The sequence below is a fragment of the Spermophilus citellus genome (assembly GCF_964194105.1).
Source record: "Spermophilus citellus genome assembly, chromosome: 6".
Lineage (NCBI taxonomy): Eukaryota > Metazoa > Chordata > Mammalia > Rodentia > Sciuridae > Spermophilus > Spermophilus citellus.
This window is the reverse complement of record NC_138187.1, coordinates 11,027,464-11,044,369: the sequence shown is the minus strand read 5'-3', so window position 1 is coordinate 11,044,369 and position 16,906 is coordinate 11,027,464. Positions and strand designations below refer to the sequence as shown.

Genomic DNA, 16,906 nt, shown 5'->3' with positions numbered 1-16,906 from the left:
ATTTTACTTTTCTCTGGCTTGTAAAACTTTGCAGTGGTATTGAGAGAGGACAGTAACGGACATTTTTGTTTGCCTTAGCATTGAAACCACTTGTTCATGTATTGTCCATTAATTTAACAATAGCCATTGAAAGGCTGGTAAATATTTCAAGCTAGCTAAATATAGTCTGTACTTACAGGCTTGAAAAGCTAATTGGAAATGGCAGTTTCCTGTGAAGCATGAATAACTTTGAAGAGAAGTGTTGTTTATAAAGGGTCAGCAGTGTGACTATTCAGTCTAGCATGGCAGTTATGTATGTAAATGAGTTAATTCAAAATTGGAGCACTCTCCTGTCTGCCGCAGACTTCCTGATCAAAATAAACTTGGGAAATTAATTTTCTGACTCTGACACTTGGTATTAGTGACACTTTAGCAATTTTTTTGTACTTGAAGGAGTCATATATAATGAAAAGTCTGTATTTTAATTGTCATTTTAATTAACAAAGATTGTCTCAGTATAGGTGTAAGCTAGTTTACAATATATCCATTTTCTGTATAAACCACTTAATGTAAATGACACTGCTAGTCTACTATTATGATAGATTTGTGTAATGGAATACAGCCTGTTGGCTATTACTGGAACTTCCCAAGCAGTTTCACAGGCCTCTCAAATCTACAGCTTTCTACATACAGTAGAACCCTCCTCTTGTCATATAATCCTTATATTTGACTGCTTCATTATGCCAAGGTTAGTCCCCAGATCATGTGGTTCCCAATCATTGTGGAAACTGGAAGGTTTTTAAGATGTAATTATTACCTAGAGATGGGTTTTACTGTTTAGCTTCAAGCCTCTAGAGGTATAATGGTTTGTTTGAGAGGAAAGCTATGTACCTGAGACGCTTAAGTCTATTTTTAATACCATGGGTGTATTTGGAAAATTGTAACAAGTCATTCTCTGTGTTTTTTAGGACTTAAATGAGTTTAAGGAGCTGACAACATGTGTTTTTCCCAGGTAGGCTTTCTTTAAGTCTCATCGTTCATTCAAAATAGTCACTGTTGGTTGGGTGTTGGGGGGTTCGTGAACTGACATCAAATTCCACGTATGTATAAGTTTGTGAAATGAACCCAACTGCTATTTTCAATAAAAATAAATAAAACAGTCATTGTGACATACATAATACAAACCGATGCATGCTAATTTATGATAATCAATGGGCCCTGATTAGAATCCAGTTCTTAAAAGCTGGGAAATGATTTAGTCTCTCTAACTTTGGAGGAGTTGACTGTTTTAAATTTATGATTGGTTTTGTTGTCCCATTAAATCAGAGTCTGAATTGGGTGGGAAGGCAGCCTATGATTCCTCTTCTGTTATCTCACACCTTTCCCTCTGAAGGGCTGGCGAGGCTTTCCTAAAGTGGCTGTGGTCCCTCATCCCTGGCACATACCTTGTCTGTTGAAGTACCCTGTTGGGCATCTGCTCTGTCCATTCAGAACTAGGGAGAAATTTTTTCTCCACTTTAAGTCGGTGCCTTTGCTGCTGGTGTTCTCCACAGTTGGTAATTGCATCCTAGTTCTGATGTGTCACATGTCTGATAGATCACATGCCCACCCATTTGAATAGGGACTATTTCTGTCTTACTATTTAGTGTTCACCTTTGTGTGAAAAGAAATAGAGAAATACAGCTTTCATATTGGTCAGAAAGTCTCTTTCTCTATTTAGTATTTTTGATTTTTGAAACAGAATAGTAAGAAATAACAACAGCATGAAATTACTGAATGCAGAGTTGGGCTCCCTAAGAACTTATTTCATACCAATCTGGATAAGTAGCAGTAGATGGTAATGATTTAGGAAGGTTAGACCTACACCAGTATTTGAACCATGTGGAAACAGGGGGATGTTTGACTTGCCTTTGAGGTTGATGGAGACCACACACAGGGTGCAGGCGAACCTGGAACTGATTCTCTTAGTGTGTCAGAGCAGGGACTGACCTGCAGCTGTCTGATGAAGTCACTGGTGATAGGACTTGACCCCAGGTTAATGTAGCAGTGATGTCACTGCTAGCCTCAATGGCTACTGTGTTTGGTTCTTCTCTCCATGTTAAGTGTATTATATGTTAAGTATTTCATGTATTAGGTGTATGTTAAGCATGTTAAATATGTATTGTATGTATGAAATTATTTTAAATATTTGAGTAAAATACATTTTGAACATTGATACAAATTATGTTTACCTTATTAAAAATATTTTGTTTTCAGACTCTTGGATACTAAATTGATGGCCAGCACACAACCTTTTAAGGTAGTGTTTAAATTTGAACTATCACTAATGAGCTATACTTTGAAATTTTTTGAATTGCTATTATTATCTTTGGAATTCTGGTTTATCTAAATGCTATTCCAAATATATAGAAGAAAAAAGTAGAAGAAATAAAGGAATAAAGAGAAAATGGAAAAAAACCCCACCCAAATATGTAAAAATGTGAACAGGGGTTGACTTTGGCTAGTGGGATTATGTGGGTTTTTTTCTTTTTTCTTCAAATAAAATTTTTAATATTAAATATATTATTTACTTTTGAGTATGTTGCACATGTGCACAGGTTTTTTTCTTCATTTCCTTTTTCTTATTGTACATATTTGGGATAAATTTTCTAATCAAGGAAATTTAGATCATGGCATAATCTTTTGCTACTTTATGAAGAACTATTTTATATAATTGATATGAATGCCAGAACAGCATAGCTTTCTGATGAAAGGTCTGTAGATGTTTAATGCATCTGTAAAAACCTTCCATTTGGTTTCCTTTTTTTTTTTTTTTTTTCCTGGTAGTGTGGATTGAACCTTGGGCCTTGCATATATGAGGCGAATGCTCTATCTCTGAGCCACGTCTCCAGCCCTTTTTATTTCATTTTGTTACAGAGTCTCACCAGATTGCCCAGGCTGGCCTCTAACTTGAGATGCCCTTGCTTCAACCTCCTAAGTTGCTGGGATTATAGGCATGAACCACTGTAGCCTGATGGTTGTACTTTTCATAGAGTGAAATTAAACTTGCTTCTCTTTTGCATTTAATGAAAGATGACTTGTTCTTTAAAGAACACCAGGGGGCAGCACCAGATGCCATTTGTATGCATGTCCCAAAAGTGGATTCTTTTTTTTTTTTAAATCTTTTTCTTTTTAGTTATAGATGGACACAATACCTTTTTTTATCTATCTATTTTTATGTGTGCTGAAGGTTGAACCCAGTGTCTCACATGTTCCAGGCAAGTGCTCTACCACTGAGTTTCAACCTCAACCCAGAAACACTTTTTTTTTTTTTTTTGGTGTGTGTGTGTATGTATGTGGTGCTAGGGATTGAACCCAGAGCCTTGTGCATGCACGGCAAGCACTGTACCAACTGAGCTATATCCCCAGCCCTGGATCTCTTTACTGTATGTTGCCTGTTGATGATGAAGTGGTGTGCCTCTCTGCTTCCTCATTTGCAGGATATCATTAACAACACATCCCTTGCAGAACTGGAAAAGCGGGTAAAAGAAACACCTTTCAACCCTCCTAAAGTTGGTAAGAATATGAAACAAACCTGAAAACCATCCAACTCTTTGTGATAGTTATGATGCACACTGTAGAAGAAAGGTGAATGGCGCTAGAACTATACTGCACGTTTAGATTTTGGCCAAGTTAGCCCACTCGTGCCCTGTGTTGAATTACTGTTTTCTGAAGAAGAATGGTCTTTAATTTTACATGTGTCTTATGTTAATAGAGTTGGGTAGGCGTTCATTGAGAAGTTTGGCAACTAAAGCTTCAAGGCTTTTATTTCCTAATGCTTGGAATTCTCCCAGAACTTGATGTGGCCTTTTATATGGTGCATTGTTTAAGCAGAGGCAGAGTTAGTGGTTAATTGCCAGGAGTAGAATGAAAATGTATTTTCTGTCTCAGAAAAACCCAAGAACTGAGTTTACTGATGAGATTAAAGGAGAGCCCTTGTCCCTGTTTCCTTTTAAGCCAAGTTAGGAAGTGGAAATAGCATTGAGGGAAATCAGAAGTCAGGGGGAATGTTTCTTGTGGGATGGAGGTGTTTAGCCATGTCCAGTACCACCAAGGTATTTGGTGATTCTTCTGGGTGCTACTTACATGTTCCTTTTAGCCTAATTATGTATGCTGCAGACACTGTAGTTCGCATTCCTTTAGCTGTGGCCCCAAAACTTCTCAATACATGAGAGGACTAATGGTTCAAAACTGACAATGGCAGGTATTAAAGCAGCCAAGATTACAGATATTTGCTTTCCCTTCTGGGTTAGAGTCCAAGAAAGAAATTAAGAAAAGGGGTGGGGAGGGGGAAAGAAAACCCAGACCTTGTCTGTAATAATATAGTAATTGATCTGGAAAATAATGTGTTTCAGCTTGTGGTAGTGTTGGAAAATATTAGGTGGCTACTATGTTAAAGGCTTTTAAAAAAAACTTTTTAAGCCTCATTTAATATGTGGTTAAAGAATTCTTCTTAAGGAGCATCATATTGACATGAAAACAGTTGCATTCTTTTCATTGTTCATTCATATTTTATTCTGCCTCTTTGACTCTCATTTCCGAATGATTCTAGGAAATAATTATTTATGAGTGATAGTTTTATCCTGTTATTTCCATATATAATTCTGGTAGTGGGAAGAGAATTTAGTCTAAAGCAGGTGGCTCTTCCCAGACTTTATCTTCTCAGCTTCTGTGTATATCAGTGTGACAAAAGAATCATGTTATAAAATGGTCTTTGCTATGAAGCGGCCCCATGATCTAAGGGCCATGTTACAGCAAATTCTGATCTATTTTTGGAGTTGTTGTGCTATTGTCTTTAGATCTCCAAGCTTGGACACACAGTGGAGGACATTGTTGACTTTAAGTTACCAATACTGAACTGGAGTCTTTCATTTGGGGGGAAGAGTGTTAGCAGGCTACTTATAGAGAGTATTTACTAAGCATTTACCATGCACCACACCCTAGGTAAGATCTTTCCTTGCATTGTGTTGAGGAGGTTTGGTTGTCATCTCCATTTTACAAATCTGGAGCCAGGGGTGAGGTGACTTGCCTAGGGTCACACAGCAAATTGTGGAGCAGAGATTCAAGCTGAGACAATGTGACTCCTGAGTCCTGCTGTTACTCTTTGCTGTGTCCTGATGTTATGATCTTATATAGGGAAGAAATTATTTTTCTTGACCTTAGAAAGCAATTAGAAGAGGAATAATTGTCATTGGGTGAGTTATGCCTGATTGTGAGCAGCTCCCACCAGTGTGGGATAAGGAGGCCTCTAGTGGGGTCTTTGGAAATGTATTGAGGCATTCTGTTGTCTGCACCAAAGCCCTCATTTTCAGTCACTCGGTTCTCTCTGTGTGTTTGTGTGTCTGTGAAGGTCTGTATACAGAGAGTTAAGACATAGACATTTTTTTCCTGCTTATTGAAGGTATTTTGCAGCACATGTTAATGAAGTCAGGATTTGGCTGGGCATTATGTTTAAACTAGTCTTCATGTTTCATGATGACCTGGGGAAAACGATTTTTTCCTTTTTTCTCTTCAGAAAGTGCAGAAGGTTTTCCAAGTTATGACACAGCTTCTGAACAGCTCCACGAGGCAGGCTATGATGCTTATATCACAGGACTGTGCTTCATCTCCATGGCAAATTACCTAGGTACTTGTTAAAAAAGGGTTCTGTCAATATGCGTTTCTGTCAGATACACCGTGGGCTCGAGTGGATCAGCGCAAGCTGCTGGGGCAGACTACCATAGACTGGGGGTTTAAGCAACACGTTTGTTTCTCGGCTGGGAAGCCCAAGATCAAGGTGCCAGCTGAGCATATTTTGCTAGTCTGGCAAGAGCCTACTCCTGGTTTATAAATGGCTGTCTGCTCAGACCCAGACCCCCTGTGGTAGAGAGCTGGGGGAAGAAACTCCGTGTCTCTTCTGATAAAGTCACCAGTCCCCCTAACTACCTCCAAATACTGTCTCACTTCGAAATACCGCCATGCTGTGGAAAAAGCTTCCACATGTGAATTTGGGGTGAACACAGACATTCAGTCTGTAACTCTGCCATTTTCCGAGGATCCACTTGCCCAGTTAGAAGTGGGAGGGTCTGAGGTAGGAGTTGGAGGAGATGGGAGGGAGTAGGCAGGGAGGAGCCACTGACATGCACCTATTGTCAGGTGCCTGGTCAGTGAAAGTACCTTTTACCCTTGTAGAACCATACTGTTGATTTACGTGTGTTTTTGTCTGAACTTTCAGACTTTGTCCATATGACTGTGTATAATACCCTGCTTCTTTTCTTCATTAGGTTCTTTTCTCAGTCCTCCAAAAATTCATGTATCTGCCAGATCAAAACTCATTGAACCTTTTTTTAACAAGTAAGTAATTAGAGGGACTCAATCCCCCAGTTCTCTCACCGCTCTTGGAATGACTGGGAACAGTAGTGTATTTTTAGATCAAATATTTCTCATCTCAAGTAACATATGTTTCTAGAAAACAGAAGTTGACCTTTTGGGAAACAATTAGTTAAATATATTGGCTAAAACAAAAAGAGAAAAGGAAAAAATATTGGAAACCTTGCCAAAGGTAGTATGTCTCTTTCAAGAAAAAGAACATGTGGGTTTTGGCATTTAAATTTTCTATCAGGGACACATGTATACAGTTGGTCCTAACCCCTAGCAAATTTTGCATGTGGGATTATTATTTATGCTTGCATTATTATCTACTCATATAATATTCTTTCTAAGATGATGTTAGTTAGGCAAATGACTTTAGGGATAATTAGTGAAGTTTTGATTGTCACTACATCCTGATTCCTCATCTGAGTGGGCCCAGAGAAGTAAAGGCTTGCTCATACATCTTTATTGTTGTAAGAAGTTATTGTGGGACTGGGGTTGTGGCTCAGCGGTAGAGTGTTTGCCTAGCACACGCGAGGCCCTGGTTTGATTCTCAGCACCACGAAAAACAAAATAAGTAAATAAATAAAACAAAGGTATTGTATCCAACTACAACTGAAGAGTAAAAATATAAAACAAAAAAGAAGTCATTGTGATTTAGGGAGAAGTCTTATATTTGGAGCATTTAGAAAAATCTCAAGATTATTACTTGAAGGTGTAGTTTGTGCTCGATTGGCAAAGCTGAGACTGAAGTTACAGATGTGCTCCTCAGGCAGGCTGCAGCTTGGCTCTGTGTCAGTCCCCTGAACTTTGTCTTTGCCTCAGCTGGTATTAGATTCTGTGTGAGCCAGGCAGAGCAGGGAGCCCACTCCATCACCACTGGAAGAAATAACTATTTCCGTGTTGGGTTGGTTACATCCTTTTCTTACGCTGTATGTAGTACTTATAGCCCTGTCATTGCTTTACTGACTAGCAATACCAGTTCCTTAAGATATTTGTAAGAATGCTAGTACCACAGTGCTGGGCTTCAGCGGCACATTGCAGAGACAGATGTTAACTCCAAACACCTGGATTCCACAGACTCCGAATTGCTGTTGTCTGAGTTAGTGAATTTCATCATACTGTATCTGCTGCTGGTCTTTTTTTGGGGATGGGACGGTTTGAGATGAGGTACCCAAACTGACTTTGAACTCCCAATTCTCCTGCCTCAGCCCTCTAAATAGCTGGGATTTCAGACATGTACCACCAAATCTGGCTTATGATTATGATTATGATTTTTGTAGATGGACAGAATACTTTTATTTATTTATTTTATGTGGTGCTGAGGGTCAAACCCAGTGCTTCACACATGCTAGGCAAGTGCTCTGCCACTGAGCTACAGCCTCAGCTCCATGATTATTATTTTAAAAATCTTTGTTATTCTTTTCTATAGACATAGAGAGATAATGTGTATGATTGTCAACATCTTTCAAAGCAGATTGGGTAACAATGTGGTTTCACCTCTATCTACCTCCAAGTGGGGATTGGGCTTCCACATATGAATTTTGGTATGGGTACCAACATTTAGTCTGTAACACTATCCTTTCCCTAGGATCCACTCATCCGCTAGAACTGGGAGAGTTCTGAGGTGGGAGTTAGAGGACATAGGTGGGGAGCAGGCAGGGAGGAGCGTCTGACACTTGTTGTTAGGTGCCTCTTGTATATGGGAAGTTGATTGTGCTAACCACTGAGTCCTTGCTCTCTGTCCATTTCCTTAAAGGATTTTTTAAAAAGCTTTCTTAGAGCTCTTAGGGGCAGTATTTGTCTTTGTAAACTTCTGGAAGTGTAGCTTATGCTGCAGACTATGGAAGCCACAGGTGACATCAAATGTGATTCAGGTCACGGCCATTCCTTACATGTTAGGTACATGATGTTAAATTTATTGTTCTACAGTGTTTTTCAAATGGAAAATGTTTTCTCACTTGTAAATATTTGAAAAATATTTGTAAATATTTTTCTCACTTGTAAATATTTGGGTGCTTTTCCATTAAATTCAAGTCCTTATAAAGCAAGGTGATGGATATAAACTGGGTGAGATATAGGCTAACATCTGATTTGTCAGTTATGTGACCATTGTGCAGAGTAAATGTTGATTAAGAAGCTTTGTTATGACTTTATATGTTTATTGATCAATCTGATATTGCTAATACTGTGCAGTGCTATTTTTCAGAAGAATTGGACACTAAATATATTTTTTTATATCACTTTTCAGATACTTTTATCTTTTTGGGGGTGGTTGGGATGAACGCAGCACTTCTTAAATATTAAGCAAGCACTCTAACCACTGAGTTACACCTTCTGCCCTATATATATAACTTCATTTTAAAGTGGGACATCTCTATTCAGATTTTTTTTTTTTTAAGATCTAGATACATATCCAAAATCATTGAATACAGGATAAGATTCAGGAGTCCTCCTGTGATTTTGCACTAAAAGTTCCTGCCAAACTTGATTATTTTTAAAGTTTTATTTTTCTTATCTATAAAAAAAGAATACTTTCTTTATCTTTTAATTGAAAAAATTCCAGCAGGATTTGAAATGAAAAACAATTTTACTATTTTGTCTTGGAATAACTTAGTAAAGTGCCATCATCCATTCTTAATACACTTAGAAAGTGGAGAAAGCTGTTGCTTCTTTTGATATCTCTACTTACTTAGTGTTGACCTCATTTTATTTACTTGCAGGTACAGCTTATGGCATTAAATATGGATTTTTACCATTTGTCAAGATTACCTCTTTATAAAAACATTCAGCATTTGCCCCCAGCATATCTCAAGCTGATAATTTTGAGAAAAAAAATGCAATTTTTTTTTTTTTCCAGAAGGTTAATCTGTTTCAACACCAGGCCTTTCTAAATGTAAAATTAGAAAAAAAAAATACCAAAACATGCATAATCCTAACATAAATTTAGATGACTATTAAATGCCTGTGTCTGTATTTTGTTTTGTTCTGATCAGATTTATGTGTTAAAAGTAAACCATGAGGGGAAATAAACTCTAGCTATTTTTTTTTTTTTTTTTTTTTTTTAGCTGGGGGAGGGTGTGCTGGGACTTAAACCTAGGGCTTGCATATGCTGAGCATGTGCTCTCTATTAAGCTACACTTCCAGCCTATATGATGTCATCCCCCGCCCCCATGAAGTCTCACTGTATTGCCTAGACTGGCCTCAAACTCAAGTGATTCTCCTGCCTCAGCCTCCCAGGTACGTGGGACTGCAGGAACGTTCCATTCTGCCTGCCTCTACATTATTCCAAAATTAGCACTTAGGGCATCAGTTATACCTTTTGGGGAAGCTGAACTGAGAAAATCCCAAGACAGCTGTATGCAGTATGCAAACATCAAATGTAACATAAGGTGGTGTTTTGTTTTGTGTTGAGAATGGTACCCAGGCTTTTTGTGCTGTCAGTAAGCCCCAGTCCAATATAAGCATTTTCCTTTTAATATTTTTGATGTTGATGGACCTTTTATTTTATTCATTTATTTATATGTGATGCTGAGGATTGAACCCAGGCCTCACACATGTGAGGCAAGCGCTGTACCACTGAGCCACTACCCCAGCCCAATATAAGTGTTTTCTAAGGCACACTTGCTAGAATAATGTCCCACAAGGAGTTTTGCATGGTGCCATTGTGTACTTTCTTGGCCTACGTACCTCCCATGTGTCTCCTTGCTTTGTTGGCATCAGGGTGAGAATTGGAGGATGGCTGTGTCCTGCCCACTGCTAATGACCAGCTCATGGAGTGCCTTATTTGTTTATATTGCAGACTCTCTGATGGAGAAATGATTTTATAACCTTCTTTTATAACCTTGGTCAGTTTCAATTGAAGCATGGAAAACCAGCTTTAGAGAAGATCCTTTGGTCAAATCCTTTTAGGCTGAAAAGTTAAAAATATTCTCTGCTTTTACTTTTTGTTGTACCACAAAAAGCACAAAGTTCGACTTTAGCCTTATGTTTTATTAACAGTCATCTGTACAAGACACTTTGAACTCCCTTGTAGATAATCTTTTATGAAGGTTTTTGGGAAGGCTGCTTTCCATCTACCTCAGTTTTTAGAAAGAAGAAGGAAATGAGCACATCTTTTTATTTTGGCTATTTGCTGTGAGAGAGGGAATTTTAAAGAAAAAGGTGCATGCTTGCAGTTTCCTCTAGAGGGTTCCGCCTGTTCTCGAAGCAGGAGTCCACGTGGGGTCTCGGTCTCCCTGGGATGACACTGTTTTATGTTCTTTCTTGCTGTGGAGGAGACTTAGCCAGAGCAGCATTCTCTTAGATAAATTGCTTCTTCCTTTATAAAAGAAAGATAAAACTATTCACCTTCCATGGAGGCTGCAGGATTGCATGAGACATGAAAGGACTTGATATTCTAGAACTCAGTTGATGTCCAGTGTTTTCTTTTCTGAAAATATGGGGGGTGAGGAGAGGGCAAGGAGGACTGGGAAGATAAGATGTTGGTCAAAGGATATAGAATTTCATCAAGAGTAAGTCAAGAGTTCTGTTGTTCATCACTGTGACTGTAATTAATAGCCATGTATTGTCAACTTGAAAATTGCTGAAAGAGTAGATTTTAAGGGTTGTCACCACAAGAAAAACGTATGTGAAGTAATGCATGTGTAATTAGCTTGCTCTAGCTCTTCCACAGTGTAAACATATTTCAGGACATCATGTTGTACATCATAAATGTATGCAATTGTTATGTGTTAGTTAAAATAATTATAAATAGAAGAGGATCTAACATTCTAAGGGACTGAAAAAAGTAGTTGTACTCAGGGCTGGAGTGTAGCACAGTAGTAGGGCACTTGCCTAGCATGTGCGAGGCCCTGGCTGGATTCTTAGCACTGAAAAACTGTGTGTGACATGGGCATGTGTTTTTAGTTTAATGATATAGAGGAAAAGGTTGTAACCAGTATGGTCATAAACTTGGAGCTCAACAGCAACAAATAACAACATTTATTTAAACTGTCTAATTTTGCTTGTTCTTGCTCTTGAATGTTTGCTTATGAAATTCAGATGAAGTTGGTTCAGATTAATGTATAATAAAAGCAGGAGTGCTTTGATGTGGAGCATTCAGAAAAGTTCTGTTATTCCAATGACTCCAATGCAGAAGTTTGTGGGAGGTTGTGGATGTGCATACAGAGCATTGCTGGAGAGGGAGGAACCCCATGAAACCTGAAGTAAAGCCTGCTGCAAAGCAGTCAAATTTGGCAGGAAATTGGGGTTTTCTTTTCTTTTCTTTTCCTTTCTTTCTTTCCTTCTTTCTTTCTTTCTTTCTTTCTTTCTTTTTCTTTTTCTTTTCTTGATACAGAGAGTTGAACTCAAGGGCACTTAATCATTGATCCACATCCCCAGCCCTTTTTATATATTTTTTGAGACAGTCTTGTTGAATTGCTCAGGACCTCATTAAGTTGCTGAGGCCGATTTTGAACTCATAATCCTCCTGCCTTAGACTCCCAAGCCACTGGGATTACAGGTGTGTACCACCATGCCCAGCAGAGGAAAGCATATTCTGATTTTGTTGGATTAAATGTTCTGTAGATATCTGTTAAGTCCATGGTGAACTTCAGGAAAATGCTGTGAATCTAGTCTTTCCTTATATTATGGGCAGTGTGGGAAACCAGGTGGGTGGTATGTACTTAGTGGAGTACTCTCAGAGGGCAGTCCCTCCACGTGGACAGGAGCAAGCGGTGCCAGTATACGATGCCAATAAAGTGCCTTTTATAAGGAACGGCAGCTTAGAAGTTCTCTTAAAACATTTCATAATTGTCTTTTTTTTCTTGCTTTTTTGTTGTTACTTATTTTTTTGGTGCAGGGGGTTGTACCCAGGGCCTCACTCATGCTAAGCACACACTCTACCGCCGAGCTGTATCTTGAGCTCCCTAATTTATCATAATTTAAAAGAATTTGTTGCAGAATTGGGCTGTGAATGAGAAGATACCTGCCCTGTGTGCCAGGCGCACTCACAGGGTTAAGCCTGTTGTTGGCGAGGCCGTGTGAGTTAGGGGGCTGTAGAGGGAATCAGGTGGCTGTTTGCAGCCCTTCCAGGAACCCCTGGTGATGCCAGAGCCCCTGATGGGCAGGCAGGATTCGCCGGTTAACAGAGGTGGGGTCCTTCTGCCTACTGGCAGCTCTCCCAAGAGCTTGGAAGTCATTACTCTTCAATTTTATATTGACAATGCTTGAATAAAGGGGTAACACTGTTTTCTTTTTTTTTTTTTTTTTTTTTGAGATAAAGGAAAAAGAAGGTTTTTTACTTTGCTAGCAAAGGAGAAACATAGGAGATTCCTGTCCCAAAGGCTGTGATTCTGCTCATCAAGGGCAAAAGGGGGCTTTTAAAGAGGTGACTCAAAGGCTACATTCCATGTGTTCTTTGTCAAGAATTGTAATTCACTTGTTAATTTTGGTAGATAGTGATTTCTGAGATCTTCTGGTGCCATCCCCAAAGTCTGGATTACTTCCTATGGTGGGTGTGTGCTAAGGGACAGATAAATTTGCCTAGGATGGGGAAGAAAGGGAATCTTATTTCCCCTGAGATTAGGGAAGGGGAGTGATTAGAGAGGAGCAGGGAGAGAGAAAGAGAAAGAAACACGTTCATTTAAAAATCAGTTGTAGTGGGCTGGGGATGTGGCTCAAGCGGTAGCGCGCTCGCCTGGCATACGTGCGGCCCGGGTTCGATCCTCAGCACCACATACCAACAAAGATGTTGTGTCCGCTGAGAACTAAAAAATAAATATTAAAAATTCTCTCTCTCTCTCTCCCCTCTCTCACTCTCTCTTAAAAAAAAAAAAATCAGTTGTAGTGGCCAAACAGCAAGGGTTAATAATACTCAAAGCATAAAATGGACACTGTTGCATTTCCCCACTGTCCATTTCTACATTCCATTTCTATGGAAAAATGGATGACGACATCTCCAAACTGCTTCCTGCTGAAAGGGGGCAAAGTTGCGGGAAGTGACCCAAAGTCTTTGTTCTCTGTCAGGTGGAGCATGGACAGCTCAGGGCATTCAGCATCAAAGAAGTCCAGAGGTCCACAGTGGCAGATGGCAGGCGACTGGACAAGGCACACATAGGGCAGGGATCATACAGATAACTAAAGTTATCATGACTTTCCTGAGTTCAGTTTCCTTTTTCTCAAGGTGGACCATGATAGAGCAACCTTACTGTTGGGGAGAGAAGGTGGGAGTTCCCAGAAGCGAAAGGGAGTTTCAGTAACTACTGGGATGGTCACTCAGTCCCTCCCTTTACTCACAGGAAACAGTTCCTCTGGTCCAACCCAAGGCAAACTCACCCGCCTCCTAACTCTCCTGCAGTTGACCCTCAACAATTTCGCCACCACCATGAATCCTCAGCATGGAAGTGGGGTTCCTTGGAAAGCCAGGCCTGCCCAAGAAAGCTGGAGTGGGCGCTGCTCTTGGGTCCCATCTGGGGTGCCAAATTTATTGCCAAAAGCTCAGTACTTGTTCTGATACCAACCCAACAACAAGGACGCGGTTTTGAGAAAAAGGAAAAAGGAAGTTTATTGCTTTGCTAGCACAGGAGGAACACAGGGGACTCTTGTCCTAGACTTTTAAAATCTGATGACCTCCGCCCCCAGCTTTCATCTCAAGTGGATCTGGAACCTGCCCGAGGGAGCATGGCTAACTGTGAGCTACTGGACGTAGGCCTGGGGCTGCTGAGGACTTATTCATCATAAGGAGCTTGGGACATGAGCTTTTTAATAAAAATGGGGGCTGTTTTGAGCCTTTCCAGATTGTGCAAATTTTGGAGTTAGGTGTCACAGCACAGATGCTGACAGTAGCCCTAGGTCCAGAAGGCCTGAAGCCAGTTTCTCTCTAGTTCACCAAATGCTTTTCCTCTAGTACACAGGTGTGTTTTATCCTTGAGTACCTGAACCAAAGCCTTGCCTTTTGCCTCAGTCATGTTCATGTCACTTCCCATTCCCCAGTCTACTCAGATAAAAAGAATATTTAAGAATAGACTTGATTTGGTTGCCGTGGAAGTTGTTAGTACTCTTATTTTCATAAAGGGAAAAAACTCAGGGAATGTTGGGACAGTGAATTCTTGTGCCTTAGATCAGGTTTTCAAGACTGGACTCTGGTGCTTATTCTGGGACTTTTTAGGGAAGGAATTGTTTACCCCAGGTCTACAACCCCATATCTCCATGCCTTGTAGTCTTTTTTTTTTTTTTTTTTTTTAAAGAGAGAGTGAGAGAGGGGGGAGAGGGAGAGAGAAAGAGAGAGAGAGAGAGAGAGAGAATTTTTTAATATTTATTTTTTAGTTCTCGGCGGACACAACATCTTTGTTGGTATGTGGTGCTGAGGATCGAACCCGGGCCGCACGCATGCCAGGCGAGCGCGCTACCGCTTGAGCCACATCCCCAGCCCCTGCCTTGTAGTCTTTTGTGTGTGTGTGGTGCTAGGATCAACTGCAGGGCCTCACACATGCCAAGCGAGTACTTTACCCCTGTGCTGTGCACCCTGGCCCCTCTTCTGCACTATCTTGACTGCTGAAAGATTTACCAGGTAAGCACCTTCTGTGACTTCATCAAAAGACTGCTTTCCTAAGAAACCTTCAGGGCACCCCCAGCATCCTCCATTTGATAAGCTAGTCCTGCAGGCACTCTGGGGCTGTCCTTGTCTGAGCTCTTATAGTCCAATATTTGTTCTGTCTACTTTAAAATGAATTTCCCTCTGGCTAAACTTGTTTATCATTATACTAAAAAAGTCATTTGTTGAGGTGGCAAGAAATTAGTCTACCCCTGAATGTATTTAAGCAGCTTGCCTTTTCCATAGTAGGGTGTTATGTAGTGTCCTGTGACCAGTGTAACAAATTACTGCAAACTCAGTGGCTTAAAACAGCAGAGGTTTATTCTCTCACAATCTGGAGACCAGAGCTCCAAATTAAGCTGTCAGCAGAGCTGCTCTCCCCACCCCCAAAGCCCCCTCCCACTTCTGGTGGATGCTGGCTTTCCTCAGTGCTCCTCTACTTGGGGTTGCACTGCCACCTTCTCCTGTGTGTGTCCTGTCTTCTTTTGTTTCTCTTAAAAGGGCACTTGTGATGGTATTTAATGTTCATTTAATTTAATAACATCTACTAAGACTCCTCTTCCAAATAAGACTATGTTCATGGATTCAGAGGATTGGAATGTGGGTGTGTGTTTTTGGAGGCCACCTTTCAGCCCATTGTAGGCACATTAATGGTGGGGTTGGCATTCTTAGGCATTCCTAGCCTTGCATTGGTCCTGACAGGGAGAAGTTGGGCCATGGTTATTTTCAAGGTTATTTAGCTTTTAATTTGTAACAGTCAAGCATTAGTGACGTACTCTTAAGAACTTTAGTAGCTTAGCCATTGATTACCTTCCACTGTGCAGAATCTGTCACCTGCACTGACTGTAATTTCTGACACAGCCTTCACAGGCAGGGGATGCTGTCTGCATTTCAAAGCAGAGACATCTTCCTAGGGCCCCAGGAGTGGCAGAGTCAGGGACAACCCAGGTCTGTCCTTGCTGAGACTGTGTTCTTCTGCCACAGCACACAGGCTCTGGAAGAGGCAGTGCTACCATTGGTTGTGTCCTTTCTTGTAAGACAGTATTAATTTCTCTGGAAGATTTCCTTTTCTTCTGTCTTTGGCTTCAGTGGCAATTCTAAAAGGTGTTGAATTTGACCATCGGGTTGTGTGGGGCTGGTCTCCTGTATCTGATATTTAACAGCTTGTGGTTTACAGGCCCTGTAGATGCTGCCTTTATATACTGCTTCATTTAACATTTTTATTGGATGTAATTTGATATGGCTCATTTGATGGAGACTGTTCCAATGGGCTGTTTGTTAGTTTTCTTTCTTTTCTTTTTTTTTCCTACCCTTGTTCCTAGTGCTGATTCTGTTTAAGAAAGGATGCAAGCTGGCTTCTGGACAAATGTTAGGTAATGCTCTATTTGTCAAAACAGCAAGTGGCTGGGTTGAAAATTGTATCTCCCCCACCTGAGTGAAATTAAAATAAGTGATGCTACAGTGATTCTCTTCTGGCCAGTGGTTATCCTTACTCTGCACAGGAGTTCCAGTGAGCAAAATAAATGAGCTTATTTTATAAGAGGTGTTTGCATGCTTCCTACCCTGAAGGTAAAATTAGTTTTTTATAGCACATAAATATGTATAATGATGAGCCCTCGAATACGAGTTTCTTATGAAGTACTTTTACTGCTGTGCCCTGGAAGAAACACCAAGGCTGTTTGCAAGTATAGTAGAGCCAGTAGCCAGGGAAGGTTTCTGTTCTCTATTGGAAGGTTTGGGATTAGGGTGAGCAGCATATTGATTCATTACTCAAATTGTGTTGGGATTAAATTGCCTTCAGCATTTCTGTATCCCAGTCTTCAGCGGTATGAGAGGGCACAGTTTTACTTGGAGACCTCTTTATTTTTGAGATAAAACAGGAGTATAGTCTTGATAGAAGTAGAAAGTGGATGAACAAAAGCAAGAAAAACCTTTTTTTTTTTTTTCCTGTCACTCAGAATT

At 40.2% G+C, this 16,906-nt stretch overlaps 1 protein-coding gene across 4 annotated transcripts in view; it reads left to right on the top strand.

The window, feature by feature from the left end:
• Positions 1–16,906, top strand: part of PARN (poly(A)-specific ribonuclease) — a 151,103-nt gene that overhangs the window by 39,005 nt on the left and 95,192 nt on the right. For all 4 annotated transcript variants that reach the window (XM_081297947.1, XM_081297946.1, XM_081297949.1 and 1 more), the window contains 5 exons: positions 948–991; positions 2,236–2,278; positions 3,459–3,534; positions 5,534–5,644; positions 6,282–6,351. In XM_081297947.1, the coding sequence (XP_081154073.1) occupies positions 948–991; positions 2,236–2,278; positions 3,459–3,534; positions 5,534–5,644; positions 6,282–6,351 (344 nt within the window). The remainder of the gene's footprint in view (positions 1–947; positions 992–2,235; positions 2,279–3,458; positions 3,535–5,533; positions 5,645–6,281; positions 6,352–16,906) is intronic.